This window comes from Microtus oregoni, unplaced genomic scaffold, assembly GCF_018167655.1.
Source record: "Microtus oregoni isolate MIOR12 unplaced genomic scaffold, Mior012 000023F_ref0000262, whole genome shotgun sequence".
Lineage (NCBI taxonomy): Eukaryota > Metazoa > Chordata > Mammalia > Rodentia > Cricetidae > Microtus > Microtus oregoni.
Genome location: NW_024543082.1, coordinates 36,204,297 through 36,232,003, shown reverse-complemented (window position 1 = coordinate 36,232,003; position 27,707 = coordinate 36,204,297). Strand labels below are relative to the sequence as shown.

The window sequence follows — 27,707 nt, the reverse complement described above, 5'->3', positions numbered from 1 at the left end:
GGGATCAGCTACTTTCCACGGAGGCCAGTCCTTAGGGAAAAATGGGTGGAGATCAGCATGAAATACAGAGCTAGAACATTAACTTACTCACTTTCTGTGACTACGGTACTGAGGACCAAGCTGAGCACGTCGGCTTCTCAGATTATAAACCCAGACTGAGTTTAGTTAGGTCATATTGTCTCCTCTGCTGTGTGACTTCACACACCCACAGCACGTCCTTTACATCTTCCCAGGGCCCCTCACACAGCCTAGGAGCTCAGCTGTACTGGGAAGGCTCCAGAGATAGTCCCGCCCAGGGGCACACTTCCTGTGGGGAGAGCCTCAGGAACACTGTTTTTGGGAGGCTTTGATGCACCTGGGTGGACTCTTACTAGTCAGAGGGGACAGCATGATGGTGAGTGGCAAAGGCCTGGGGTGCAGGCTCACCTGTTGCTGAGCTGCACCCTCAACCTTATACACTTAAGGTTAGGAACCCTTTGTTGTTGTTGTATTTAAAGCAGGGGCTGGAGAGATGGTTCAGTGGTTAAGAGCACTGGCTGCCCTTTCAGAGGTCCTGAGTTTGAATCACCAACAACCACATGGCTCACAACCATCTCAGAGAGATCTGAAGCCCTCTTCTGGAATAAAGGCATACATGCAGATAGAGTACTCATAAAAATAAGTATTTTTAAAAAACCGAAAATTAAGCATAAAGGAGTATTTTAACCCTGTCTCTAGGTACCCTAAGACTCCAGCTGTGCAGTGCGGACTCCTGTTGCAGCACACAAGCTGCTCAGCAGTTGAAGGATGGCTGCTGCCTTTGGGCTGGGTGTGTGTGACCACTGCTTGTTCAGGAAGCTCTAGGAGCAGAAAAACAAAGCAGGCACTAAGCTGGGTGGTTTCTTGTGTCCGTCCTAGACCCTTACCACTTCTGGATGTCTTAAAAAGGCTAAAAAGTTTTCTTTTTAATGAATCTGTTTATTAAAAAATGGTAACAGGTAAGAGTTAAAGTCTTTTTGATAGCAGCTATTTTAGTTTGGGCCAAGACCGCGATGAAAAGGCACCACTTCCTGAACCAGGTGGCCTCACTGCTCCCTGACCCAGTGGACCTTGCCGTCTTCTCCAGGCCGCACGGCCCCGCTGGCCACCAGCTGGAGGGCTGCGGGAAAGATTTTATGCTCTGCTACTTTGACTCGCTCAGACAAAGTGGCAACAGTGTCACCCCTCTTCACAGGGACAGCTTCTTGTAGGACGATCTGTCCGGCATCTACATCCTCCTGGAGAAGGAAGCAGATGTTTTCAAACCTTGCTTTTTAGCCAGTGTGGTCTGCAACCAGACACCAGAGGCAAAAGTTTGTAGGAAAAGGCATACTCACGGCCACAAAGTGTACGGTGCACCCGGTAACTGTGACTCCAGCTTTCAGGACTTGCTCATGAGCATTTGAACCCTTGAAAGAAGGGAGCAAGGATGGGTGGATGTTGAGCATTTTACCTAGAAAGCAAAAAACAGTGGCCAGAAATTTTAGATCTTGTTTATTCTAAAGTTAAAGGAACAAGTGCTTAGAGAACCAACTGGGGGAGATGCCCAAACATGTACAGAAGAATGACAATAGGATGTGGTCAGAGCTTTAAAGGAAGAAGGGGGAAAGTGCCTGCCACCAGGATTGATGACCTGAGCTCAATCCCCAGGACCTACGGAGTCCTACACACTGTCCTCCAACTACCACAAGCATGAGATAGCCCTACCACCCCATGCACAATAGTAAACCAAAAAAGGTACAACAGATGGTAGACAACGCCTTCCTTGCTCCCTTCTGTCCGTGTGTTATATAGGAGAGCATGAACCTTTATCATCCTCTGTGGTACAAGGTCTGAAACCAGGGCCCTGTACATGCCAGTGCTTTACCAGGGAACCAAACTCCCAGCTACTGGTTTGTGTTTCGTTTGCAATTACATCTGCACATCATGAATGGTGCCTGAAGAGGGTGTTGGGTCCCCTGGAAATGGTGGTACAGATGGCTGTGAGCTTGTCACAGGGCTGGGAACGGTATCCAAGTTCTCGAAGAGTAGCAACTGCTCTCAACCACTGAGAATTTCTACACCCACCACTAGCTCTTGGTTTTTAGGGACAGGATCTCATTATATATTCCAATCTGGCCTTAAATGCATTACATCAAGGATGATCTCTGCCCAGCTTTCTTCATCTGGGATACACAGTTGTTTTTTTTTTTCTCCTTTCTCTCCTCTTCCTTCACTTTGCTTTTGAGAATTGTGTCCTATAGGACCAAGCTGGCCTTGAACTTGCAGTCCTCCCACCTCAGTCTCAGGACACTCAGGTTGCAGGGGTGGACTGAGCATCCCTTTCTCTTGTCTTCCCAATACTCCTCTCACAGTGAAGCGGTCTCTGCAGTATCGGGAGTGATAGTGACAGCAGCAAACAGCTGAGTGAACTGGGCATCTCTCAATCAAAGCAGAGGGAGCTAATAAGCCCACGTTAAAATTTCATTATGAGGGCAGTCTTAGAAAGCTGATTACTCCGGAGTCCATTTACTGTCCATGACTCCTGCTTACCATCCCATTTCCTGACAAAAGGGCCAGAGAGAATCCTCATGAACCCAGCAAGACAGACCACGTCTACAGAGAACTCTTCTAGGACGAGGTCAACAGCATTGTCAAATTCAACACGGTTCTTATATAATTTATGATTAATCACCTGTAACAGGAAAAGAGAAGTAAATTTTTTCAGTGAATTACCAAGTTTAAATACAACCTTTACAGAGACTACAAGTCAGTGGTGAAGATGGAGCCACGGGAGGGCTGGCTGAGGAACAGGCAGGATGGAGAAGAGCAAACCCAGCACCCACCCCAAACGGGAAGTTCCAGGATTACACAACCACACACACTGTGGAAGCAGAGTATGCATTTCGGCCGAGTGTGCAGTGGCTGCTGCTGTGGCTCTAGGTGGAACAACCCGCACCACACCGCAAACCACCCAACAGCCAGATGCAGCCAGTTCTCTGTGGTGACTCACTCTGGTGGGAATGCCAGCCTTTTCTGCTTTGTCTAAGCCAGCGACCCCAGCTTTGTTGGAGATGACAACAACAATGTGTGAGGAGCTCTTTGGATCCCGAGTGCTGTCTATGAGAGCCTGGAGGTTGGACCCTGAAAACCAGGAAAGAGTGAGCACATGCCTGGAAGCTCGGCCCCTAACAATGCCCTCACTCCTCAGAAGGGCCACTTCACTTTATCATAAACGTGAACCTAAATTACAGTCAACTCAAAGAGGATCCTGCAAAGCAGCCATGGCACTGGACTAGGATCTAAAGAAACACTCAGGGGCCTTCAACAGCACAGTTTATCTGTGCGTTCATGAGCGGGGAAGGGGTCACTACTCTAAACACTGCACTAGAAGGGCTGAGGCCAGGCCAGCTGGGCTACAGGGTGAGTTCCAAAAGCAAACAACAGAGTTACGCTACAGCCATCTGATAGAGTACAATGCTCTCAGACCCAGGGCTCTTACTTTAGATAAAAACAACTTTAGAATACTGCATTTTATTCTGAAAGACAGACAGGAACTAAACTACCAGGTTAAAAATATTTACTACTTCTCACCTTTAAGAACATACACAAGTTGAACACCGTAATTACTATTTTAAGTTTTCTCACTCATCAAGATATGGTACACAACAGGGGGGCTCTTCCTTCTTCCATTTTCCCCTGCTTTCTTCAGGGTTTCTCTGTGCAACAACAGCCCTAGCCATCCTGGAACTCACTCTGTAGACCAGGCTGGCTTTGAACTCACAGAGATCCATCTGCCTCTGCCTCCTGAGCGCTGGGATTAAAGGTGTACGCCACCACTGCTTGGCTCGTTTTAAGATTAAAAAAAATTGTGTGTGAGTGTTTTGTCTGCTTATTATGTAAGTACACCAAGTGTGTGCCTGGTACCCAGCTCAGAAGAGGGTGTCAGATGCCCAAGAGTCAGAGCTAGAGATGCTGTAACTATGTGGTTGCAGGGACTAGAACCCAGGTCCGCTGCAAGAGCAGCAAGCACCCTCAACTGTTGAATCACCTTTCTAACACGTTATGTTTTTCTTCTCTCTCTCTCTCTTTTTTTTTTTTTTTTTTTTTTTTGAGGCAGGGTCTCACTGTGTAGCCCTGGCTGGCCTTGAACTCACTATGTAGAGGTTGGAATTAAATTCAGGAATCTCCTTGCCTCTGCCTCCCAAGTGCTAGGAGGCCAGGCTAGCCACCAGTTTGCCCTTTCTGTGTCCTTACTATGTGAGATGCTCTTCCCCTTGTCTGTGTGACTGGAGGTTGTGGGGAGCGCTCTAAGTTCTATGTTCGGAGAAGTCATACTTTACCTGTTCCAGATATTAAGACAGCCACTCTGGCCTTCTTACTTCTCAGGAAGCCATTTGACACCGTTGACCCATTTACTTGCATGGTTTCAATCAAATTCTTGACTCTGACACGAGGGAAATCTTCATTTCAATTATATGCATAAAAAGGTAAAAAAAAAAAACAAAAACGATGAATTAATAGCAATAATAGAAAAATATCAGGCTGGAGAGATGGCTCAGAGGTTAAGAGCACTGACTGCTCTTCCAGAGGTCCTGAGTTCAATTCCCAGCAACCACATGGTGGCTCATAGCCATCTATAATGAGATCTGGTGCCCTCTTCTGGCCAGCAAGCATACATGGGAAGAATGTTGTATACATAATAAATACATAAATCTTTAAAAAAAAAAGAAAAATATCTTAAGAAAACTTTATTGTATTTTATTCTGAAAGTAAGACATATAGGAACTAAAATACCAGGCTAATAACATTTACCATTTCTCACTTTTAAGAACATACTGGAGGTGGCCACACGGATGACTGTTTCAGCTAGGAGCTGGAGAACACACCAGTGCACTGAAGCACAGCCATAGAAAATGCTTCCTCTCTGTGTTCTCCCCAACCCAACCCACTAACGAGCCCATTTACCTGCCGCTAAGACCCCCTGGCTTCCTGGGAGACGTGCGACCCAGGAGGCTTTGCAAGACTTAAGATGCTTGCTGTTTGGAGAAAGGGATAGCTTCTTACTGCAGTGTGAACCTAAGGGGTTAGTGTTCAGCACTGGGAAACCTGCTTGAAAATGAAACCCACACAGCAGAGAGTAGAAAGGCAAAAGCAAGGTCAACAAGCACCGACCATCATTGTTAGCTATCTGAGTGGATCTCTGTCACTGTGTCAAATGCTCGTACTTCTGACAGGGTTCTGACCAACACACACAACTGGTCAGGGTGTGCAAGCATCGGTGGGTGGACACTGCCGAGAGAGATCAAAGAGTTCCAGAAGATCCCAGCACTCGGGAGGCAGAGGCAGGCGGATCTCTGTGAGTTCGAGGCCAGCCTGGTCTACAAGAGCTAGTTCCAGGACAGGAACCAAAAGCTACGGAGAAACCCTGTCTCGAAAAATCAAAAAAAAAAAAAAAAAAAAAAAAAAAAAAAAAAAAAAAAAAAAAAGAGTTCCAGAAGCAGCTGCATCCTGGCTGCAGGGCAGACGAGTCATAATACATCTGATGCTGTGCCAGTGGCTAAACCTAAAAAGCCAGTAAGGCCAGGTGGTAGTGGCGCACGCCTTTAATCCCAGCACTTGGGAGGTAGAGGCAGGCGGATCTCTGTGAGTTTGAGGCCAGCCTGGTCTACAAAAGCTAGTTCCAGGACAGGCTCCAAAGCTACAGAGAAACCTTATCTTAAAAAACAATAACGACAACAACAAAAAGAAACAAAAAAGCCACATGGAGTTATTTATTACCTTTCGGACATGCCACAACACTGCCTATTACCCAGGCTTCCTCCTGGCGCTGCCGAATGTCATGCAGAATCTGGTCTGCCTGGTTCTTAGACACCACCAAGGCAGCTCCAACCCCACAGTTGAAAGTTCTGGCCATTTCTTCTTCAGAGAGCTGTCCTTCCTGCTGTAACCATGAAAAGACCTTGGGGATCCTCCAGGTGCCAGCATCTCAAAATAAGCAAGAGTTGCCCCATCAATCTACTGTCCCATACAGAGAACACAAACGTGAGTGGTAGCCGAACTCCGCTGTTCTGTGAAGAGTAACCAGTCCTCTGAGATGGTTGTCAGTACCTCCTAATGGCTTACTACCACAGAGACGGGCACGCCACCTTTTGTAAATGTTTAGCTGGGTCTTAGTGATGACAAGCTGTACCCTAAATACCACGTAGAACTACCCAGAGGCAGTTCTGTTAGAGGGAGCTTTCTGATATATACCTGGTTCCTTTAATTTCTTCTAAAATATAGGTTCTAGCCGGGTGGTGGTGGCGCACGCCTTTAATCCCAGCACTTGGGAGGCAGAGGCAGACGGATCTCTGTGAGTTCGAGGCCAGCCTGGTCTACAAGAGCTAGTGCCAGGACAGGCTCCAAAGCTACAGAGAAACCCTGTCTCGAAAAACCAAAAAAAAAAAAAAAATTAAAATAATAAAATAAAATAAAATATAGGTTCTAAGCTGACTTAGCTCCTCCTTTGCCACAAGCAACACACCACAACTCTTACACTAGCATCAGGTAAAGGCTTATTTACAAACACTGCCACAGAATTCCTCAATAATAAAAAGTAACACGGACAATTTTTTGAATGTACAGGTTATAAGATTTGATTTACAAAAACTATACTGAATTATTTAGAATGTCTATAAAGAAAGAGAATGTGGCTTGTCAGATTACTGATATCAACGACACCAGCTAGAGTGATCGCTGCCTCCATAAGACTTGCTTATCAGCAAGCTGGTGGGAGGGCCAGATCACCGAGTGCCTGCGGTGCCACTGAAGTGGTAAGGTGGTCCTGGGTGAAGAGAGAAGGCAGGCTGCACTGGACAGTGGTGGTGCACGCCTGTAATCCTAGCCAAGGGAGGCAGATACCTGTGAGTTCAAGGCCAGCCTGGTCTACAGAGTTAGTTTCAGGACAGGCAGGGCTAAACAGAGAAACCAATAGTTGTCTCAAAACCAAAACAACGCAGTATTCCCATGCAGAATCACATGTGCATTCACTACCCACAGTACATGTTTTTTCCCATCACCATTTTTTTTTTCTTTTTTAAATCAGAAATTTCCTTTGGTTAGCTTACCTAAATCTACTCCGAGCTCCCGAGGAAGGACTCTGGGGATGTTTTCCAGCAATCCACCTCCAGTAATGTGAGCCAAGGCTTTGACACGTCCTGACCGTATGACAGGCAACAGCGAATGGCTGTAGATCCTGGTTGGAGTTAGAAGCAAGTCCCCTGGGGATTGGAGAGAAAAGACAAAAACTTAGCCCATACATTTGAAACCCAAACATAAAAACAATTCTGAAATGGACGAAGACTGTGACCTTGCATCCGTCCATTGCAGGTAATCGATTTCCCCTGCGGTAGTTGCTCAGACATTTCCAGGCAGGACAGCAAGAGTCAGTTTACCTAAAGTCTGGTCGCCACATCCATCAGGCGCTGGAGAGGAGTACTGCAGAGAAGACCTCGCCACAATCTTCCTCACAAGGCTAAAGCCATTGCTGTGAAGACCAGATGAGGCTACCCCAACCACAACATCCCCTTCGACAATCCTTTCTAGCTGAGGGAGTTTCTGATCCCTCTCCATAGCGCCAACAGCAAACCCAGCGAGGTCATACTCGCCAGGAGGGTACATGTCGGGCATCTCTGCGGTCTCTCCACCTGGTGAGACAAGGACAAAGACATCCTGTGATCCTCACGAATCAGGTTAAACAGTGACAGAAGCTACACGTACCATCAACAACCAGTACAACCTATGTGTAGCTCTATCCCGTACTCGATGTGCTGGCTGACATCTCGGGACAGTACTAATGGTGTAGTGATGAGGGACACCTCTGTAGGTGTCATGGTCTTCAGACATCGACTCTGGTATGCCAAGGCTCAGTGGGACTTAACAGCATGTCTACAACAGTGTGATTTCATAAGTGCTTTCAAAATGATTTTTTTTTTTTTTTTTGTTTTTCGAGACAGGGTTTCTCTGTGGTTTTGGAGCCTGTCCTGGAACTAGCTCTTCTAGACCAGGCTGGTCTCGAACTCACAGAGATCCGCCTGCCTCTGCCTCCAGAGTGCTGGGATTAAAGGCATGTGCCACCACCGCCCGGCAAAATGATTTGATATTTTATGTGCATGAATGTTTTGCTTGCATGTATCATGTATATATATGGTACCCAGAGAGGACAGTAGAGGACACTGGATCCCCTGGAACTGGAGTTACAGTGAGCTGCCACATGGGCTCTCAGAACCAAACCCACATTCTCTGGAAGAGCAGCAAATGCTCTTAACTTCCTGTCTCCAGCTCCTTAGTCTCACTCCAGCTTAGTGATAACAACAGCACAGCACCGCCCACTCCAAGTGGTCGCACACCACCTTACCAGCACAGTGCTACACCCACATCACGTGAAAACACAACACAGGCAGGCATCAGACTCCAACCTACAAACTGTAATGTGGTCAGGGATAGTGGGGCATGTCTTTAATTCCAGCACTATAAGCTCGAAGCCAGCCTGGTCTATAAAATTGAGGTCTAGGACAGCCAGGGCTGTTATACAGAGAAATCCTGTCTCAAAAAATAAAAACCAACCAACAGGTGAAAGGCAACTTTTGGCCTTGGGATCTGATTTGTCTACAGATACAGTTGTACATGTTCTTCCACTGAGACAAGAGTCTTGCTATGTAGCCCAGGCTGGTTCAAACTCTCGGTAATCTTGCTTCAGCTGCCAAGTGCTAGGATTGTAGGCATCGTGGGCATCGTAGGATTGTGCAACCTTGACCTGCACTAGAAGGAATAGTTAACCCCATCTGCATATATGGTTGGTTATAAAAGCCAGGTTACATTTGATTCTTTATGTCACTTCTGAGGAAACCACAGTCGGACATGCGCAATTCCAGGTGCACGTCTCCCCTGTTTTAGGCCCACTTAAGAGAAAAAAGCTCTAAGCCCACCCAGTGAGGCTCCTGAGGAACAGGGAGATGGACAGAGGAGAAAGGTAAGCCAGCCTGGCAGTTCAGAAGTATGAGATGGGAACAGAGTCTGAGATGAACGCAGGTAGTTTTATCTACATCTTGTTTTCCTGTCTGTTCATGTAAAGTCTCCCTCACTAGCCACAGCAGAAATCACATTTTAGTTCTACATGACCAACCGGCAGTAGAGGGCCCATGGGTCAAAGAGTCCATACCTAGGAGAGCACAGCCAGCTTGTCTACAGGCTCCAGCAATTCCAGCGATAACAGCTTCAGTTGTAGTGAGGTCGAGTTTTCCACAGGAAAAGTAATCGAGGAAGAAGAGGGGCTCAGCTCCCTGTGCGAGGATGTCGTTTACACACATTGCGACCAGATCCTGACCGATGGTGCCATGCTTATTGCACAGCTGGGCAATCTGCAGGATATAAACAGCTGACAGAACACCTCAGGCCAAAGACAAGTTATACAAAGCCCCTTTTCCTTCTTCCAACCACTGGAACTCGAACACTATTGTTTAAAATGTGCACCTGAGCTATATGGTTAGAACAAATGGTTGCCACGGCTCTTTGGAGCACATGTATGTTGTTAGGAAGAAATGGCTATTTGAGAAACAGAGAAACCATTTGGCAGGCAAATTCCCCGTTCTCCTTCACAAAGCCTGTAATCACAAGTGTCCGATTACCTTCAGTTTAGTCCCAACACCATCTGTTCCAGACGCCAGGAGAGGATCTTTGAAACCAGCTGCTTTCAAATCAAAAAGACCAGCAAAGCCTCCAAGGTCTACAGTACAGCCTGTTGGACAAGAAATGAGTTACTTGCTGATTTTAACTGATGAGTTCAATGTGACTATCCCAGCTGTTCTCCTGACAATGGCTAGGATATGAACTACATAATGTTAGTGCTGAGAGCAGAAGAGCCCACGTGCCCACAGACCCGACCAAGCCTTAACGACTTAGAGGACGCCCAACAGTAATTTGAAAGACGTCCCTCAGCTAAATGTAAGGCCCAAATTAATTCCCAATACTGCTATTCTATTCACAGAGTACAGGGTCTAATTACCTGGTCTGGAGGTGGCTTTTGCTAAAGGCTGAATTTTCTTAACCAGCATATTTCCAGCTGCAATGTCTACCCCAGATTCCTTGTAAGTCAGGCCCCTAAGGAAATGAAATGAAAACTAATTTCCTCAATGCCAGGAAAATTATTACTCTATGTGTTCAGGCTGTCCTGTATCTCACAAATATGCTTGCCCCTGCCTCTGCTGGGATTCAAGGCATGCACCACCACACTCAGGAAGGAAAAATATTATCTCCAACAAAACAAAACAAAAAACACACAAACAGGCGAGGGAAATGGCTCAGCACTTGCCATAGAAATGCTGGATGGCTATGGCTGCCTGCTTGTAATTGTGGCCTGGGAAAGTGGATATAGGGAACCCCCAAACAAGCCGGTTAGAGTCTAGCCAGACCAGGGAGCTGGGTTTGACCTCTGTCTGGATAAGGTGGAAGAGTCAAGATGCTCTTCAGTATCATCAGGCCAGCACATGTAGGTACATGCCTGCATATGACCACATGTGGGAACACACACGCACACTCACACATACACAAGTTCCTAGAGAAAAAAATAGCAGAAGGCATTTCATCTGATTTTCATATCTAGTAACCTGCTCAGAATGTTCTAAATCAGAGCCTGCACCCACCCGCACACTCAGATGGCAGTGTTTTAAGGAGGCGCAGGTGACAGATGCGCACAGCCACACCTGCTGTGCACTTTTTCTCAGCTGTGTAAAATATGCACTCAATTCACCATCGCAGCCATCTTTAAGTGTAGTGTTTAACTGAATGGCACAATTTAGCACTGCCATCATTAACACCCCTTGTGCTCACCAGGTAAAACGGGAATTTCTGTGTTCATTACACGGGACCTCTCCTTTCCTGGCCCTTACATGAAAACCTCCATCATCCCACTGTCTCTATGTAGCCCAAATGGCCTCAAACTCCCAATATGGCAGCTTCAGCCTCACCAGTGCTGACATTATAGACAAGAACCTTGTCTGGCCCCTTCTACTTTTAAAGTTTTTTTTTTTTTTTTTTTTTGGTTTTTCGAGACAGGGTTTCTCTGTGGTTTTGGAGCCTGTCCTGGAACTAGCTCTTGTAAACCAGGCTGGTCTCGAACTCACAGAGATCCGCCTGCCTCTGCCTCCCGAGTGCTGGGATTAAAGGCGTGCGCCACCACTGCCCGGCTAAAGTTTTTATTAAACCACATCCATTCTCAGGCTAACTTCAGTTTGAGTAGGAATGAAATGTCAAACCAAATAAAGAAAAAAGGAATAATTAGGATTGTTAAAATTTTGTAAAAATATCCCTAAAAAAAAGTGTTCTTACTGTACCAGGGTATCAGCTATCAGTTTTCTCATTGCTGAGGGCCACAGAAACATGAAGAATATTGCTTTATAAAAGCACAAACATGATGAATATTGCTTTATGAAAGCACACAACTGTGTCTCATAGGAATCAAGTTTGTGAATGGCACTGTGAACTTACTAGTCTCTCTGCAGTGAAGCTGAGCTGCTAGAGCACTTGAGAGGACTGATAAGCAGCTCAGCGCCTGCAGTTCAGGGACACAGGACACAATGCCCTGCAGGTTAACGACTAGCATCGTGACATCTCATTCTCTTTACCTTGAAGAACTCAGACTACAGTTAAGATTTAAGTGGTGGCGCACGCCTTTAATCCCAGCACTCAGGAGGCAGAGGCAGGCAGATTTCTGGATGTCTGGAGTTCAAAGCCAGCCTGGTTTATAGAGCTGGTTCCAGGACAGTCAGTAGATACACAGTGAAACCCTGCCTTAAAAAAACCAAACCAACCAACCAAGATTTAAGTTCCTTGTTAGGCATAGTGGCAGAGGCCATTGGATCTCTGTCAATTCTAGGCTAGGCAGGGTGTCATAGTGAGACTTGGTTTAAAAAGACAAAACCAAATCAAAACCAAACCACATTTCAGTCTCTGAAGGTAGAGAACTTCCATGAGCTGGCACAGTATTTAGTGTAATATATGTACAGAAGGGTTAAAAACCTGCCTTTAACTCATGATTTAGCTTAAGCTGCTAAAAATTATTTTTTTGAGATGGCTCAGTGGTTAGGAACGTTTGTGGCTCTTCCAGATGAGGGCTTGGTTCCCAGGATCCACATGGTAGCTCACAACCATCCCTAAGCCCAGGTCCATGATCTCTGAGGGTACCAAGCGCATGTGGTGCACATACGTGTAGGCAAAACACTCATACCATACACACACCCACTGAAGAACTAAATAAAAACAATGTGATATTATGTAATTGTTTTTAAAAAATCAAAACACTCATGTGGCAACCAAGTTTATTTATTTTATAAGGAAATATTTGTTAATAAATGAATCAGTAATTAAAAATACATTCAAGTAATAGATAAAGGGGACAAACCAGGAACTGTGACTCAAGCTCAAGAATGTTTAACTACATAATGACTCAAGGATTAACAGTCTTCGTCATTATAATCTTGACAAATTTTCAAAGATAAGGAATTGCCAAGAAGAGTTTCCCATTTATTCAAATATTGCTTTGATCAGTTTTTTTGGGGGATTGGGGTGGGGCAGACATGAAAAGCCTTAGTATAGACTGCTCTCAAATTTGAGCCCTCCTTGTCTCAGCCTATAAATAATTAAGATTCACACAAAATACAAACAAGCTGCAGTCAGCTCCACGGACAGAACACCGAATGACAGCATGGGCTTAGGAGAATATCTCCAGCCACGAGGCCAGTTCTGAACCCTGCCCCTTATTTACCTGGGCCGCTGGAGGAAGGCTACAGCACGGAAGCCAATGTCCTTCCTATAAACTGCGCCCTCAAACTTTATGGCAGCAAGGCCTTTCCTGGCTTCGTCACGGGCTGACTCAAGATTCTCCTGGACGGCCGTTACCGTGAGGACTCTTCCCCCGCTGGTCACCACTCTGCCATCTTTAAGAGCAGTGCCCGCATGGAATACCTGGAGTCCTAAAGCTTGGGCCTCAGGAAACCCTGCAAACAAGCACAGTTAACAAACTGGGTGTTGTTTTTCTGAGACAGTCTTCACTATGTAGACCAGGCTAGCCTCAAACTCAGTGATCCACCTGCCCCTGCTCTGCCTTCAAGTCCCAGGATTAAAGGCATAAATCATCATGCCCTGCAACAAAGATTGAAACACTTCATCCTGGGCTGTGGTCCTATTTTAAAAATTCCCATTTCTGGGGAGTGAGAAAAAGAGAAAAGCCATAGATAGGTTCAGTGAGGGAGGGGAGTTGGTAGAGTTCCTTTTTCTTCATAAGAGGTTTAAAAGAGCCCTAGACTCTGTAACATGCGAGATAACCTAGCTGCCCGCCACACCACAGTCTCCTATCCCCTTCTCCTCACAGCCCTGGTGTGGTAAAGTGTCATCCAACACATAACTTGATGCCCACTGGGCATGTCCAATACTGCTCTACTGGAATCACTATTACTTCCTAGGGGAAATTTCAGCACTACAGAGGCTCTTGGTTCAATCTCATTTTTCCATTCCTTTTCAAAAGCAAACAATTTCTTTTAAAAAAATATTTATTTATTTATTATGAATACAATATTCTGTTTGTGTGTATGCTAGCAGACCAGAAGAGGGCACCAAGCCCCATTACAGATGGTTGTGAGCCACCATGTGGTTGCTGGGAATTGAACTCAGGACCTTTGGAAGAGCAGGCAATGCTCTTAACCTCTGAGCCATCTCTCCAGCCCCCCAAAAACAAACAATTCTTGACAGAGATGACTGAGATTCTTATCTTTTCTGGGCAGGAGAATAAAGTTCTTGAAGCAGACACTATGGATCACTAGTAAAGGCCGCACTACAGTGTGCTGGGGCACCACGGAGGCCTTTGTCTGAGTGCCACTGAGGTGGCACTTCATCTTCATTTATAAACAGACTTACTGCCATCTAAGCAGATACCTTATGGGCGGTGGAGGCAGAGGTAGGAGGATCTCTGTGTTTGAGGCCAGCCTGGTCTACAGAGCTAGTTGCAGAACAGCTAGGGCTGTAACAGAGAAACCCTGTCTTGAAAACCCACAATCCCCCCCCCCACAACAACACCAAAAAAACCCCAGTAACCTTTCAACCTTGAATTCTGCAGCAGAAACCACAATCTGGCATGCTGCTCACTAACGAGCCAAACTGCATCAAGTAGAGCTGTGCGCTTAAAATCTGACCACTGCTAACCGTGCTGACTCTCATCCACTACCATCCAGGCTCTGGGAAGGTGGAAGTGCAAGGCTGCAAAGGCATTATTCTGGAAACCTGACGAGGTTACTCATGTTTCCTGGTGCAGGAAAGGACATCAATGGCAGCTCTTTAGATACACTAAGTCTCTCAAGAGTCTGATGGCTTCAGACCCTCAACAGGTACAGGCACCTGTTCCATTGTAACCCAACCTCTTAATCACTGCTATTCACCTGTTATCTCCACACCCTTGCTGTAGGCTCCAGGATACCCTTTACTTGCCATGACAACGGTTATGGCAGTGTGGTTTTCTAGCCAAACAGGCAGAGACGCACTCAGCTGGCCATCTAAGGTGGACTGAATCACTTCATAAAGGTCACTTTTAAGAAGTGGGAGGATTACCTGGAAGAACAGAATCAATATGGTAGAAGAGATGAACTTTAATATTTTATTCATTGTTATACCAACTGTTTAGCAAAAGCAGTTATTTCAAGACTAATAAACTGTGGGAACAAAACAATGCTTTTCTTCTAAAAACTAGTAACTTATGACTATTACTACTATTATTACTATCCGAGACAGTCTCTCTCTGTAGCCCAGGTCATCCTTGAACTCAGAGATCTGTCTGCCTCTGCCTCCTAAGGACTGGGATTAAAGACATGCATCATACCAGGCAATATTCTATTCACTGTTACCTACTTGGCATTCTGGATCACCAAAACGGCAATTAAACTCCAAAACTTTTGGGCCATCTTTGGTCAGCATTATACCAGCATAGAGAATTCCTTCATTGAGAGAGAGAGAGAGAGAGGAATCTGTAATGACGTAGTGACAACAGTGGATTATAACTATAAAACCTAGATGATGAACAAAGCCTCATGTATCTCAGGTTGAACTTGAACCAATTTTGTAGTTGAGGATGGTCCTGAACTTCTGATCCTCCTGCCTCCATATCCCAGCTGCTGGAATTACAAGTGTGCCCCACCACACCCAAGTGTATGGTCCTTGAGATGGATAGAATCCAAGGCTTCAGGTATGCTAGGTAAGCATTCTACCAACCAAGCTATATCCCCAGTCCTAGACTACAACCTCCTAATACTAAACGTTTTAATACGATTACAGCTGTAGAAAAAGAGAACAAGTTCCAGCTACAGTAGAACATTACTATGTAATGATTTAAGCCAGCCAGCTTACCTGTGTAAGGCACACCCTCCTGCTGCATGCCGTCTACTGTTCTCTGAAGAATAGTGTCTTTAATTTTTAGTAACAAATCCTTAGGAACCTGGGGAACACACAGAAACACTTAAATGTAATTAACAAAATCACATTAGGCTGGATGTGGAGGTATACACCATTAATCCCAACACCTGGGAGGCAAAGGCAGGTAGATTGTGAGTTTGAGACCAGCCTGGTTCACAGAGAGAATTCCACGGCCAAGGCCATAGAAGAGACCCTGTCTCAAAACAAAATAAAACAAACATCATCACAATGCCCCTTATCTTTACAGAACAGGAAAGAACTCTAGGAGATAAGATATTTCAGATCCAAGAACACATCTATTGCAAATGTTTGTGCCTGACTACTTTCATTTCTCCTTAATTCTTCACCAAACACATCAAAATAATAATGCTCTGAGCCCGGCAAATGATGTCAAGTACAGGCCTGCTCACTTCCTGTCAGTAAATCAGTGGCAGTCAGTGTTTCGCCTCAGCAGGGCTTACAAACATGTACCTCCCAAGTACCTCAGCTATAATGCTGAAATAAGGACCTCTCTCCTCTCCTCGTGCTCCTTAGTGAAGCCTTCCAGTATATTCTATGCTCATGCTCCTTACTACATCCTTCTAGTATATTATATTCCAAGCAAACTTTTAAGCCTACATATTCACGCATAGAAGCTTGCAAGTTTATTGTGGAAATTAAGCTTACAGCTATCTAAAAAATCACTGTTAATGAAACTTATAAAAAATAAAAATGATTTCTAGAGAGCTAATCCACTCTACTTCAACGATGGAGATTTTTTTTTTCTTAGATCCTCCTGCCTCTGCCTCTCAAGCACTGGGATTAGAGGCATGCAGCACTGCATCTGGCCACACAAAACCACCCAGAGTTTGGAACAGCGCCTGTCAGTTTCATGCACAGAAACTGCAATTATGGCTTGTCCTAGATACCAATTTGTTACACATACGTATCTGTTTTATGTGCTGGGCCCTGGACCCAGAGAGGAAGAGAATAATTCTAGGTCTCAGGGATTAAATACAGGGGCACACAAGCTGGGAGAGGATACATCCAGATGTCATGGTAGTTCCTATTTCCTAGACTGGCTGTTAGTCCTCAAAGGCTTTCAGAAGTACTTATTAGAGACCCGAAGAGGTGACTTCTTACTTGGACCATCCAGACTGCCCATTAGTGACGGCATACCGTACCTGAGGTGTAGGGCAGTAGGCTCCCATTCCCCCTGTGTTGGGGCCCTCATCTCCATCCAGCAATCGCTTATGGTCCTGTGCTGGAGGCATTGGGGCCACTGTCTTCCCATCAGTGAAACACAGACACTGTGGAGAAAACAGATTAGTTCACTCAGGGTAAATGTAAAAAGTCAAAAAGGACTCAGGAAAAGCTCTCATTTCTGAAGAAAACTCGAATAGTAATTCCTCATTCACATGGCAGGAACCAGAAGATCTTGGATATTCAGCTGGTAAAGGAGCTGTCATTTATAGCAACCTAGGGAGAAACCAGGTTTCTACCCTGGACAAAGACCAACCGTTCTACTGCTGAGACTGCCAGGTACTCACACTGTATACTAGGCAATGCTATCTCAGCACTTACTGTGTAATAAGCTGTATGTGAAACATGAGTGTACAGAATCTCCACAGTGTAAGTCCAAGTATTCTCACTAATGTCTAGGGCAGTGGTTCTCAGCAAGTGACCCCAGGGATGATGAGATGGGGGAGTCAAAGACCCTTTTACAGGGTCTCCTAAGACCACTGGAAAACACAAATATTTACATTATGACTCATAAAAGAAGCAAAATTACAGTTATGAAGTAGTAATGAAAATAACTTTATGGTTGGGGTCACCATAACATGAGGAACTGTATTAAAGGGTCACAGCATGTGGAAGGTTGAGAACCATTAGTCTAGGGGATGAGTAACATAGAACACATTTCCTCATTTGAATCCTAAGCGAGTACAAATTCTCTTTTAAAACCGCTCCTGTTCTCAGATGATGCTAACAGAGTAAATGGAGTCTGTTTTGGGGCGTGTTAAAGGCAAGGAGAGGGCTGTACGTACAGACACTTCTTCCCCGTCCAGGAACTCTTCCACAACAACCGTTTCTCCAGCTGCTCCAAAAGACTTTTCCTAATTGTAGTTGAAACAAAAGGCTTTATAAATCTTAAAGCTTTTGACATGTACCCGATTACTTGTACAGAACTGCTCTATTTGAGACAGGAAGTACACGAGCACTGTAACTTCTTTCTGAAGACTTAATGTATGACTTGTTCTGGTCTTTGATGTGCTAGCTAGCAGGTAGAACTCACATTCCCGAAACTTTCATAATCACTATTTACTCTTTATTCCTGGTTACAATCATGTATGGTTTGGTTTACAAAAATTATACAAAACCATGTATGTGAAAATAGATTTTTCTAAGAGGTTAAGTCATAATCATTGACATGGATTATGAAAGAGACATTGTATTCATGCACTGTGCTACTTTTGTTAAGACTTGGGACACATAGGACAAATGCTCTCTTGTCATGGATGTGTGGGGAGTTATCTGGGTCAAAGACTTTCCACCATTCAGCAGCAGACACTAGGATGTTAGAACTTACTTCAAAAGAACGAACCAGGAATTGGCATAGCTCTGTACTAGCCGTTTTCTAGAAATGGACAACACACAGTACAATGAAAACTGACTTTCCAGTGTGTTGGGACAGTTGGACCCCACTATGTAAACTTACAACACTTATTTACATGAAGAGCGAACCCCTCAGAAGCATCACCTACCTGCATGATCTCCCGTACAGCTTTGCAGGCCTCCTCTTTGTTCTTTGCAACAATCACCCCTTTCCCAGCTGCAAGGCCACTGGCCTTCACAACCAAAGCAGGAAAGTTTGCGCTGTGAAGATACGGCAGTTTTTAATCATCTAATAAAACTCCCACAATGCAAACATTTAAATATTTTTGTGATTTGTAATGGTATGTTCCAGCAAAATTGAAAGGTATATAGAAAAAAATATTACCCCAGTATCATTTAATGTGTTTCTTGCCAAGTTTTCTTATATATCCCTTTATAATTTTGATCGTACAGCATTTTGATCATACAATTTTGCTTTTGTCACATATAGTGAGGTCAAATAAGCAATAATCTTTAAAAAAGCAAGCAGATTTACAGAGCAGATATGAAATAATTTGTAAGATATGCACCTGAGAGTCTCACTTAAGTAAAAGATACTGCCATTCGAGACTAACACAGGCAGATACCCACAGAATGTTTCCAGAAATACACAAAGTAATGAAGTAAGATTGGAGATCTGGAAGGAGGTTTAGCCAGTAAGTAACAGAGCTGTCACTTACCCAAGGCATCTGGCTACTAGGATAATAATAATATTCAGTGTTTAATAAACCCTGTGGGATGAAGAATGAGTAAAGAGTGAACTTGGGCCAGCGAGGTGGCTGACCTGAATTTGATTCCAAGAACCCATAAGGTGGAGAGAACTATTTGTACAAGTTGTATTCTGATTCTGTGTATGTGTCAAGGCGGTCACACACAATAAATGAGGGATTAAATGGTTTCCACATGTAGAAGAGAGAGTACCCAGGTTCGATTCCCAGTACGTACATGGCAGTTCAGAATTGTCTGTAACTCCAATCCTAGGGGATCTAAGTCCTCTTCTAAGTTTTTTTTTTGGACACCAGACCATTCGTGAAGGTGAAACACCCATATACATAAAATAACAAATAAATTTAAAAAGCCATTTAGAAATTCAGTTAACTCTGCTGGGTATGGAGTCTCACACCTGTTATCCCAGCATTTGGGAAGCTGAAGCAGGAATCAGTTTAAGATCTTGTTGCTGTAAAAACATATCATTGTTTGTCAGTTGCAGGGCAGTATGTATCAAGACAGCAGCAAATAATCTACAAGATTATTTAAGGGAAGCATGTACGGAATCCTAGGCTTCGGTTTCCTTTCGGCTTGAGACTGGATCCAAATAGTCCAGGTTGGCTCTGAACTGATCCTTCAGCGCCTGTTTCCCAAGTGCTAGAGAACCCTTTCTTATTGTGGTGTTAAAAAAGGAAGCTATTTTTTATTGAGCGTTATCTTTTCCATAACAGATTCAATGTAAAAGCCTAAGAACTAATTTTGTTTTTTTTTTCCTTCTTCTCCTCCTCCTTTTTTTTTTTTTTTTTTTTAACTAAACCCTATAGTCCCGCCTTGCCTCAAACTCAGAGATTTGCCTGCCTTTGCCTCCTGTGTAGTGGGATTAAAGGTGGGTATCACCACTGCCTGGCAGGCAGAGGCAGGTGGAACTCTGTGAGTTTGAGGCCAGCCTGGTCTATAGAGCAAGTGCTAGGACAGCCATGGCTACACAGTGAAAAAAACCACCACCACCACCACCACCAAAAACCCAACCTAACAAACAAAACCAAACCAAACAAGAAGAGCACCTGTCCTTCAAAGGCTGCCCTTCCACCCACCTCATAATAAAGCTGCAGGCATCTTCAGGTTTGGTGAATGCTCTCCACTGTGCAGTTGGGATTCCATGTCGCTCCATAAATTCTTTGGCAAACTTTTTACTGGACTCTAACTGAGCTGCTTGTGCTGTGGGGCCAAAGCATCGTACTCCTGCACAGGTCAGGTCCCCAACAATCCCTACAGAAGCAAACAAATCCAGGTGATTCATGGTCTGTCTAGGGATTTATACTGAACATGAATTATGATTAAATGTATATTTAGTCAAGGAGCAGGCGAACTAGAAGTTATAATAGCTTAAGATTTTCATGCCGTCTTTTATTTACTAGCAGAATATCACTAAGAGGAGATTCTAGGCATGCAAAAAGAGGAGTGCAATGTGGCATCAGAGCCCCAGCTACCAAAGAGGATGAGGTAGGAGCCCACAAACTGTAGATCAACTTGATTACTATAACTAGACCTCATTTCAAAACAAAACATCCAGACAAACAAAAAAGACCTAGCAAAAAGTGAATTGTTCTATGTGAATATCTGGATTTGTCTGATTGAATATAGAACACTAAAGACACTAGAATAGAGTAGGAGAAATACAGGATTTGATCCCTATTTCATTTTATTATTGAAGGCTGGGAGTAAAAGCAAAACCTGGAACCCACCAACTTTCAGGAGCTGAAAGATCCTCGTCTATTGTACTATTAGGAATCCCTACCCACACCTGGATCCAGTGCTCTCTAAACTTCTAATGGCAGCGAGCATGCAGTAACCCTGAGACATGAACTTTACCTGCAGCCAGAGGGGCCTCTGGTCCAACCACCACAAACTCGATCTTCTCATCTTTGCAGAACTGAGCAAGGACAGCGTGATCATTGACGGAGACAGCTGTGAACAGAAAACATAAACCCACACATGTGCAGAAATATCTTCAGCTAACCAAATAAAACAAGTACCATTCTTAGTACGGAAATTAAAAACTAAAATCGTTGGTTTTGCTTTTGTGGGTACAGTGAGTAATTTTCACCATGAGATATTCCAAATAATGCATTAGGTTAAACAAAGCTCAGTATCCTACCATCACTGCAGCCAGTTCAGTGACTCCCCAACACCAACAATGCGACTGTTCTTGTCACCAGTGTTGATTACACAGTAAACAGACAAACCCAGAGAATGTACTCAGGAACTCTTTCAAACATAACACATAAAATGCCTTTAACCTACACGGGGCACTTGCTATCTTTTCAGTCACAGTGGTTCATAAGGCTTAAAATACACTTATGTTTACCACACAAAGGTAGAATTCATGTTACATTTTAAACAGAAATCTACCTTATTTTAGATATGTGAGCTATCACTTATTATCAACAAATATTAACCACCACCGCCTATTCTGAAACATAATTACCAGCGTTTGAGATCTTTCCAGAACAGGCAGTGCCTGCATTTCCAGGGGCAACCAACACTTGTTTGACATGAAGAGACTGTGCAAGTTTCCAGGCCAGAGTATGTTCCCTTCCTCCACTGCCAATCACAAGAACTCGGGCTGCCATTGCCGTCTTCAAAGCAGGGATTCAGGAGCAAAATAAAGCCTGTAGAAAGAAAACCACAGTTGACATTTTAAAATGCATATATTTTAGAAAACACAATTTTTCTTTTTTGGTGGTGTTTTATTTTGTTATCTTTTCTGTGTGCCAGGGTTTTGCCTGCATGTGCAGCATGAATAATACAAAACCAGAGACATAAATTGGGGATCAACCAGAAAAGCAATGCAGCCAAACCACTAGAGAAATCTTACTTCCGCCAAGGCTGGGCTATCATAAACTAAGCCTCTCTCTCCTCCCATTTTATATTTCCTGTATGGCTGGGATTAAAGGTGTTTAATCCACCAATGTTTCTGCACTGATCTTCTGTAGCCCAGAGTGGCCTTTGAATTCATAGAGATCCATCTGCCTGGCCTTCCAAATTCTAGGATTAAAGGTGTGTATCACCATGTACGTATGTCTGTGTATTACAGGTGTGCCTGGTGTCCACAGAGAGCAGAAGGGGTTGTTGGACCCCCTGGTACTGGTATTTGGGTGGTTGTGAACCACTATGTGGATGCTGGTAATTGAACCCCAGTCTTCTGGAAGAGTAGCAAGTCTCTTAACTGCTCAGCCATGTCGTTAGTCATTCTTTGTTTTTGAGAAAGTCACACTATGTTGCTCAAGCTAACCTCAAACTCACGGTAAACGTTTGGTCTTAGCCAACTTCCAAGTGTTGGGAATATAGGCAGGTACACCTGGCTATAGAAATAATACTTTATAAATGGCATTTTAACATAATCACGTTTTCATACAAGTCACATTTTCACCCAGAGGTCCATTCTTTAGAAACTGGGATTTATAGCAGGACATGGTGGCTCCCACTTACTCCCAGGACTCAGGTGGCAGAGGCAGTCAGATGACTGTTCCTGGCCAGCCAGGATGCACAGTAAGACCCTACCTCAGTGAACAAAACAAGAGCTAGAGAGATGGCCCAGGCTGCTCTTCCAGAGGACCTGGGTCCAATTCCTAGCATACACAAGGTGGCTAACAACTATCTGTACTTTCAGACCCTGGGGACCCAACCACCTTCACTGGCGTCCTTAGGCACAAGGTACACATGTGGTAAACAAGCATGTAGGTAAAACACCCAACAAAAACAAAGCCCTTGAAACTTGGAGGTTAGACTTGGAAACAAATAACCATAATGAGGCAGACACGCTTATAGTTAGGTTCAGGAAAGAATGGCAGTTCAGCTCTTGCTAGGCTGAGCGCCCTCCCAGCTTCATGTGCTATACTTAATACATATTGTGAGGTATTAGTGGAAACAATGTAACTAACGTATTTAGAGATGGTGTTCCTGGGGAATGACTAGGTTTAGGTAAGGGCACTAGGGTGGGGCACCCATGATTAAATGGAAGAAGGTTTTTAAGATAGTGTCTCACTATGGAGTCCTGGTTGACCCACAATTCAGACACATTGCTACTGCTGCCTCTGGAGTGAGTCCTAAGATTTTTTTTTTTTGAATAAGAGGGACAGAGATCAAACAAATGCAAGCATGCACGCCATATCTTATGAACCTAAGCTGTTTTCACATAATGCTGCTATGAACACAGCTGAGCAAATGTCTTTGTGGTATGAGTGTGTATCCTTTGGGTATATGCCCAAGAATGGTATTGCTGGGTCCTGACGTAGATTGATGCCTAATTTTCTAAGAGAAAGCGGGAGGAGAGGAGGGAATGAGAACTGGGATTGGTATGTAAAATGAGAAAAGATTGTTTTTTAAAAAAACAAACCAAGATAAACATTAAAATATCGTATACTACAAAGTACCCAGAAATAAAAATGCTAATTTGTTATACGACTTTGCTTACCTAAACTGATACCTCAGGTATAAACAATTTATCAAGTCATTGCACAAACAGAAGCAACAACAATAACAAAGGTGGAGTTTAGCAATAGTTTTTGCTTAGAATAAAGCCTTGCGAACCTTGCAGTAGTCACTCACACCTTTAATCCCAGCACTCTGGAGGCAGAGGCAGGTCTATCTCTGGGAGTTCAAGGACAGCCAGGGCTAAACAGATAATCCCTGTCTCAAAAAAAAAAAAGCCTTGTGTTCAAATTCTAGCACCAAACACGGGTGTGTGTGCAAAGAAATTATTAAGGCATTTACCTAAGCAGAGGATGGCTACAGGAAAAAGGAAACTGTTGTTTGTAAATTCTAAATAGACACTTTAGTTTGGGATCACATATTTAAAGTAAAATCAAACAGTCTGGTGAGTGGCTCATCAGTTAAGAGCACTTAGAACTCTTGCAGAAGACTGGGGTTTAATCTCCATCACCTACATGGTGACTCACAAACATCCTAACCCTGGTTCCACAGATGGAACGCCTTTTTCCGGCTTCTTGGGTCACTGCAAGCACGTGGGGCATGGGAAAGACATCTACACGTAAAGGAAGGCTTTTCCTTCAATTCTATCTGTCATTGTCTTAGAAATAGCTGAAGACTATATATATATATATCTCAAACTTATGTATAGTTTGACTATGAGCAGGATAGCAAGAAGACAATTTTCATTTACTACTCAGAATCTGTGAAACAGTACTGCTCCCTACATCAGGAGGGGCTGGGGGCCTGGGCTCCGGAGTCTAAGGGCCTTACTCCCTGGGAGACCTGGAGAAAATTTTCTTGGGCGTCAGTTAATCAGTAGGCAGCTTATGGTGAAAGTAAGAGTCAGGTAAAGAGAGAATAGAAGAACCGGGTAAAAACATCCCCAAAGATTTGTCAGAAAAGTAGAAACCAAACACTAAAGTGGTCCAGCTAAACCGTTATTGACAAAGATAAAACCCACCGATGTACAGGTCTGTCTTTAAAAGGCACAGATACACGGAAACCTGGCCACATCTCAGAACCAGAAAGCGGGAAAGGAGATCAAGGCCGACCTCGTTCGAGGCCGTGCAGACCACATGACTCTTTCCGCCAGCTAACCAGTCTCGATAGCAGCACCACTCGCTGAACTTAAATCCACAAGCCAAAGCATAAACGCAGGCCACGCACCGGCTTAAAAACAGAGGGGTTCACGCACCTGCAAGCCCCGCCACGCTGCCGCCGCACGCACCCGCCGGAAGCTGGCCCGGGAAATCCGGCGCGCGCCGGCCTCTGCCCCGCCCCTGGCGGGCTCCACCGCCCATTGGCCGGCCGTGCTCGGTCTCCGCCCGCGAGGCCGTCCGCGGGGTTCCTCCCGCCCTAGGGTGCGGTCCGAGCCCGCTGCCCCGCCGGCTTTACCGTCCCCGGTACCACGCTTCTGGCTGACACTTGTCAGGGGGTGCCACGTAAGGTCGCCAGGTCTCCCCCGGGGCCTCCTGCTCTGGGGACGGAGCCCCGGCCGCCTACTCGTGGCTGCTGCTAGTCGGGCGCCGGGGCGGACGGCGGGGCCGGGCTCCGGACGAGCCCCAGGGCGTCCAGCTTAGAACGCAGCTCGCTGACGCCCCGGCCTTTCCTAAACAGTCCGTGAGGCCGGGTCTAGGAGGTAACGAGGTAGCCTGGGCACTGTCCCTAGCCGCTCCCTGTGGGGCCCGGGATGAGGATTCCTTTCTCATGCTCGTCTTCCCGACCAAAGTAAACTTGGCGCTTGCACCAAACGCGTTAAAGCTCCGTGCCGACACCCGCCCTTCCCTTGTTTTTATTGTGTCTGTTCCCTGTCTTTATGGCCTCTAATCTCGGGCATTTACTCGCTACAGGGAGCCTCTTAGGAAAGTCCCCGCGGGCTGAGGGGACCAACTGCTGAAGCTGGCACGGTCGTCTCGGGAGCGACTTCTCCTGTAATGGCGCCTGCGTCAAACACTAACATGGCGGACTAGTTCGTGCGCGGCGCAAACGTCAGCACCTCTACCCCAGCGGCTCAGAAACAGCGGAGGAGAGCGGGGCCGTGCTCGCTGATTGGCTCGTGGGTGGAGCGTGCCCGGCCGGACGCTCCCCTGACAGCCAATAAGGAAAGGGATAAAAGGAATTGGCCGCTGCGCCTCCTCCAGATGCATGCTGGGAGCCTGGAGGACTAGCGAGGAGGAGTTGAGAGAACGGAGCGGACGCCATGGCGGCCGACATCGAGCAGGTTTTTAGGTCTTTCGTGGTCAGTAAATTCCGGGAAATACAACAGGAGCTTTCCAGGTAAACTCTCCCCCGACTTTTCTGGTCCTCGCAGGCGGTTAGGGCCTCGTCCATCCTCCCGTGGCCTCTTTCCCGGAGACGCCGTCGTTTCTCGGCTCAGGCCCCGCTACGGCCCCGCCTGGGCCTGGGATCCATTTTCCGGGCCATCCCCCCGATCTTCCGTTCGTTCCTTTCGGGGAAGATCGCCCCTCCCGCGGTGTTCTCACACGCCATTTCTTTCTTCGGGTTCAGAAGTCCACCTTTCTCTGGGTTGGACACCCCCTACCCTTCAGCTACTCGGAGGCCCAGTGTTCACCAGGGACGGGCCTAGTTCCTTCCCCAGCTCCTCCTCCGCCGCCGCCTCTCCCCTCCCCCTCCCCGCCTCCGCGCATTTCGCCGGCCGGTGTCTATGGCCGGAAAGGGTCTCTAACGGCCGCTCCTTGGGTAATCTTAAAACTTCTTTATTATTGTACGCTTCAGATCGTTTGGCGACCGGAGTCTATTTATTAGACTATTCGGGCCCCAGTTAGTGCTCTGTGCTTTGGGTCGGATAGCACTCTTTTAAGAGTTGTATGTAAACTAAAACATCTCAATTCAGTATAAGACCCATGAGAAAATACTCGACAAAGCGATGGAAGGGGGGCTTTGAAACTAGTGATTGCTTAATCTTATTAAGTAGGAGGTGGACTATGTGAACAGATTTGAAGAACATCGAGCTGTTTTCGTCACTGCTAGTAGACTTCAGAGATTAGCTTTGGTTCCCAAAATTTCAAGTGTAAGAAATTCCCGAAGTTGTTTACTCCGGAAAAGAGTGCGTGTTTTGTTAAATGGCTTTCATTTAGTAGTTTGTTTTGTATAAGATAACCATTTCTTTAAAATACCGTAAGAAAGAATTTTTGAAAAGTGAATGTCCCGACTTAAAAATGTTCTTAGGAATGGTGTAAGTTGAGAACAGGAATATGTGAATTAGAAAATCAACTGATAAGCAGTTGTAAATTATATCCCCAAATTAGCTAGGGTTATTGGTGCATATGGGGTTATTTTATTGCTGATATTTCTTTTTTTCATGTTGTGATATTTATAATTTTTTCGTTTTTTTCCCCCTCTTTCTTGTGGACAGGCTCTAATGTCACTGCTTACAGCCTTGTCATGTAGTTGAAACCGGCCTCCCACTCATCACCTCCCAAGTGATGGGTGGGATCACAGGCTTGAGCTACGACCACGTGCCTGAAGTTTTTTGGTTTTTGGCTTTTTTTTTTTTTTTTTTTTTTTTTTTTGAGACAGGGTTTCTCTGTGTAGATGACTGTCCTGGATCTTGCCCTGTAGACCAGGCTGGCCTTGAACTCAGAGATTCACCAGCCTCTGCCTCCTAAGTGCTGACATTAAAGATGTGTGCCCCCACTGCCTGGCTTTTTTTTTAAAAGTAGGAATATTTATATAGTTTGTGTGTGTATACATATTCATATGTATATATTCCCACTATGTTGCTTTTTAACATTTTGAGGCATAGGCAAGGTTTTTTTTGGTGGTTATTTATTTATTTATTTTTTTATGAGTTGAAACATACACTAAGGGAATATAATTTTCCTGGAATTTCTTGCTGTTTTGAGGGTCTTACTATGTAGCTTTGGCTGATCCAGAACTCATTCTGTAGATCAGGATGGCTTTGAATTTACAGGGATTCACATGCCTCTGCTCCCAAGTGCTGGGATTAAAGGTGTGTGCCACCCCCACTACACATCTCTTTAATGTGATCATTTTGTCTTGTGTGTTTTAGACATATGTTCTTTGAAGCCTTGATAATTTAAACATTTTTCATAACTATGTAAATTCCTTTTAGGACATGTTGTTGGGGAGCAAAGTGGTTTGAAATTCTAATTGCTTTTCAGTAAATGTAATTAACACGCAGGTAGCTTTCAGAAGAAATGGCCTGGACGGTAGTGGCACACACCTTTAATCCCAGCGCTTGGGAGGCAGAGGCAGGCAGATCTCTCAGTTTGAGGCCAGCCTGGTCTACAGAGCTAGTTCTAGGACAGCTAGGACTATACAGATAAACCCTGTCTTGAAAAACAATGAATTTTAGGTGGAGGGACCTTTTTCCAACAGACCTACCTACCTTCCTC

The 27,707-nt window shown here is 45.0% G+C and overlaps 2 protein-coding genes across 6 annotated transcripts in view; one reads left to right on the top strand and one right to left on the bottom strand.

Moving 5' to 3' along the window:
- Positions 1–948: 948 nt before the first annotated feature.
- On the bottom strand, positions 949–24,719 carry Gart (phosphoribosylglycinamide formyltransferase, phosphoribosylglycinamide synthetase, phosphoribosylaminoimidazole synthetase). Of its 2 annotated transcripts, none has more exons than XM_041673262.1 (22): positions 24,524–24,719; positions 21,323–21,506; positions 20,707–20,802; positions 19,929–20,103; positions 18,237–18,348; positions 17,520–17,588; positions 16,656–16,781; positions 15,427–15,514; positions 14,932–15,017; positions 14,466–14,634; positions 12,800–13,031; positions 10,043–10,137; positions 9,666–9,775; positions 9,200–9,398; positions 7,434–7,685; positions 7,107–7,259; positions 5,779–5,985; positions 4,341–4,460; positions 3,011–3,141; positions 2,551–2,692; positions 1,356–1,471; positions 949–1,256 (listed from the first exon to the last, which is right to left on the bottom strand). In XM_041673262.1, exons 2-22 carry the CDS (start codon positions 21,465–21,467, stop codon positions 1,065–1,067), a joined length of 3,015 nt encoding a protein of 1,004 aa, XP_041529196.1. In that variant the 5' UTR covers positions 21,468–21,506; positions 24,524–24,719; the 3' UTR covers positions 949–1,064. The 2 variants fall into 2 exon arrangements, with proteins under 2 accessions (XP_041529196.1, XP_041529197.1); XM_041673263.1 differs by having other exon boundaries at positions 24,496–24,545.
- A 31-nt stretch (positions 24,720–24,750) lies between these two features.
- Son (SON DNA and RNA binding protein) overlaps positions 24,751–27,707 on the top strand; it is a 33,249-nt gene continuing 30,292 nt past the window's right edge. For 2 of the 4 annotated variants that reach the window (XM_041673260.1, XM_041673261.1), the window contains exons 1-2: positions 24,751–24,967; positions 25,179–25,605. In XM_041673260.1, coding sequence (XP_041529194.1) covers positions 25,529–25,605 — 77 coding nt within the window. In that variant the 5' untranslated portion in view covers positions 24,751–24,967; positions 25,179–25,528. The remainder of the gene's footprint in view (positions 24,968–25,178; positions 25,606–27,707) is intronic. The other 2 variants (XM_041673258.1, XM_041673259.1) reach the window with 1 other exon arrangement.

Coding starts and splice junctions, on each gene's coding strand:
- Gart (XM_041673262.1), bottom strand. CDS start 21,467: ATGGCAGCCCGAGTTCTTGTGATTGGCAGTGGAGGAAGGGAACATACT. Junction 20,104..20,706: donor AGAGGCCCCTCTGGCTGCAG/GTAAAGTTCATG, acceptor TTGCTTCTGTAG/GGATTGTTGGGGACCTGACC. Junction 18,349..19,928: donor GCCTGCAGCTTTATTATGAG/GTGGGTGGAAGG, acceptor GTATCTTCACAG/CGCAAACTTTCCTGCTTTGG.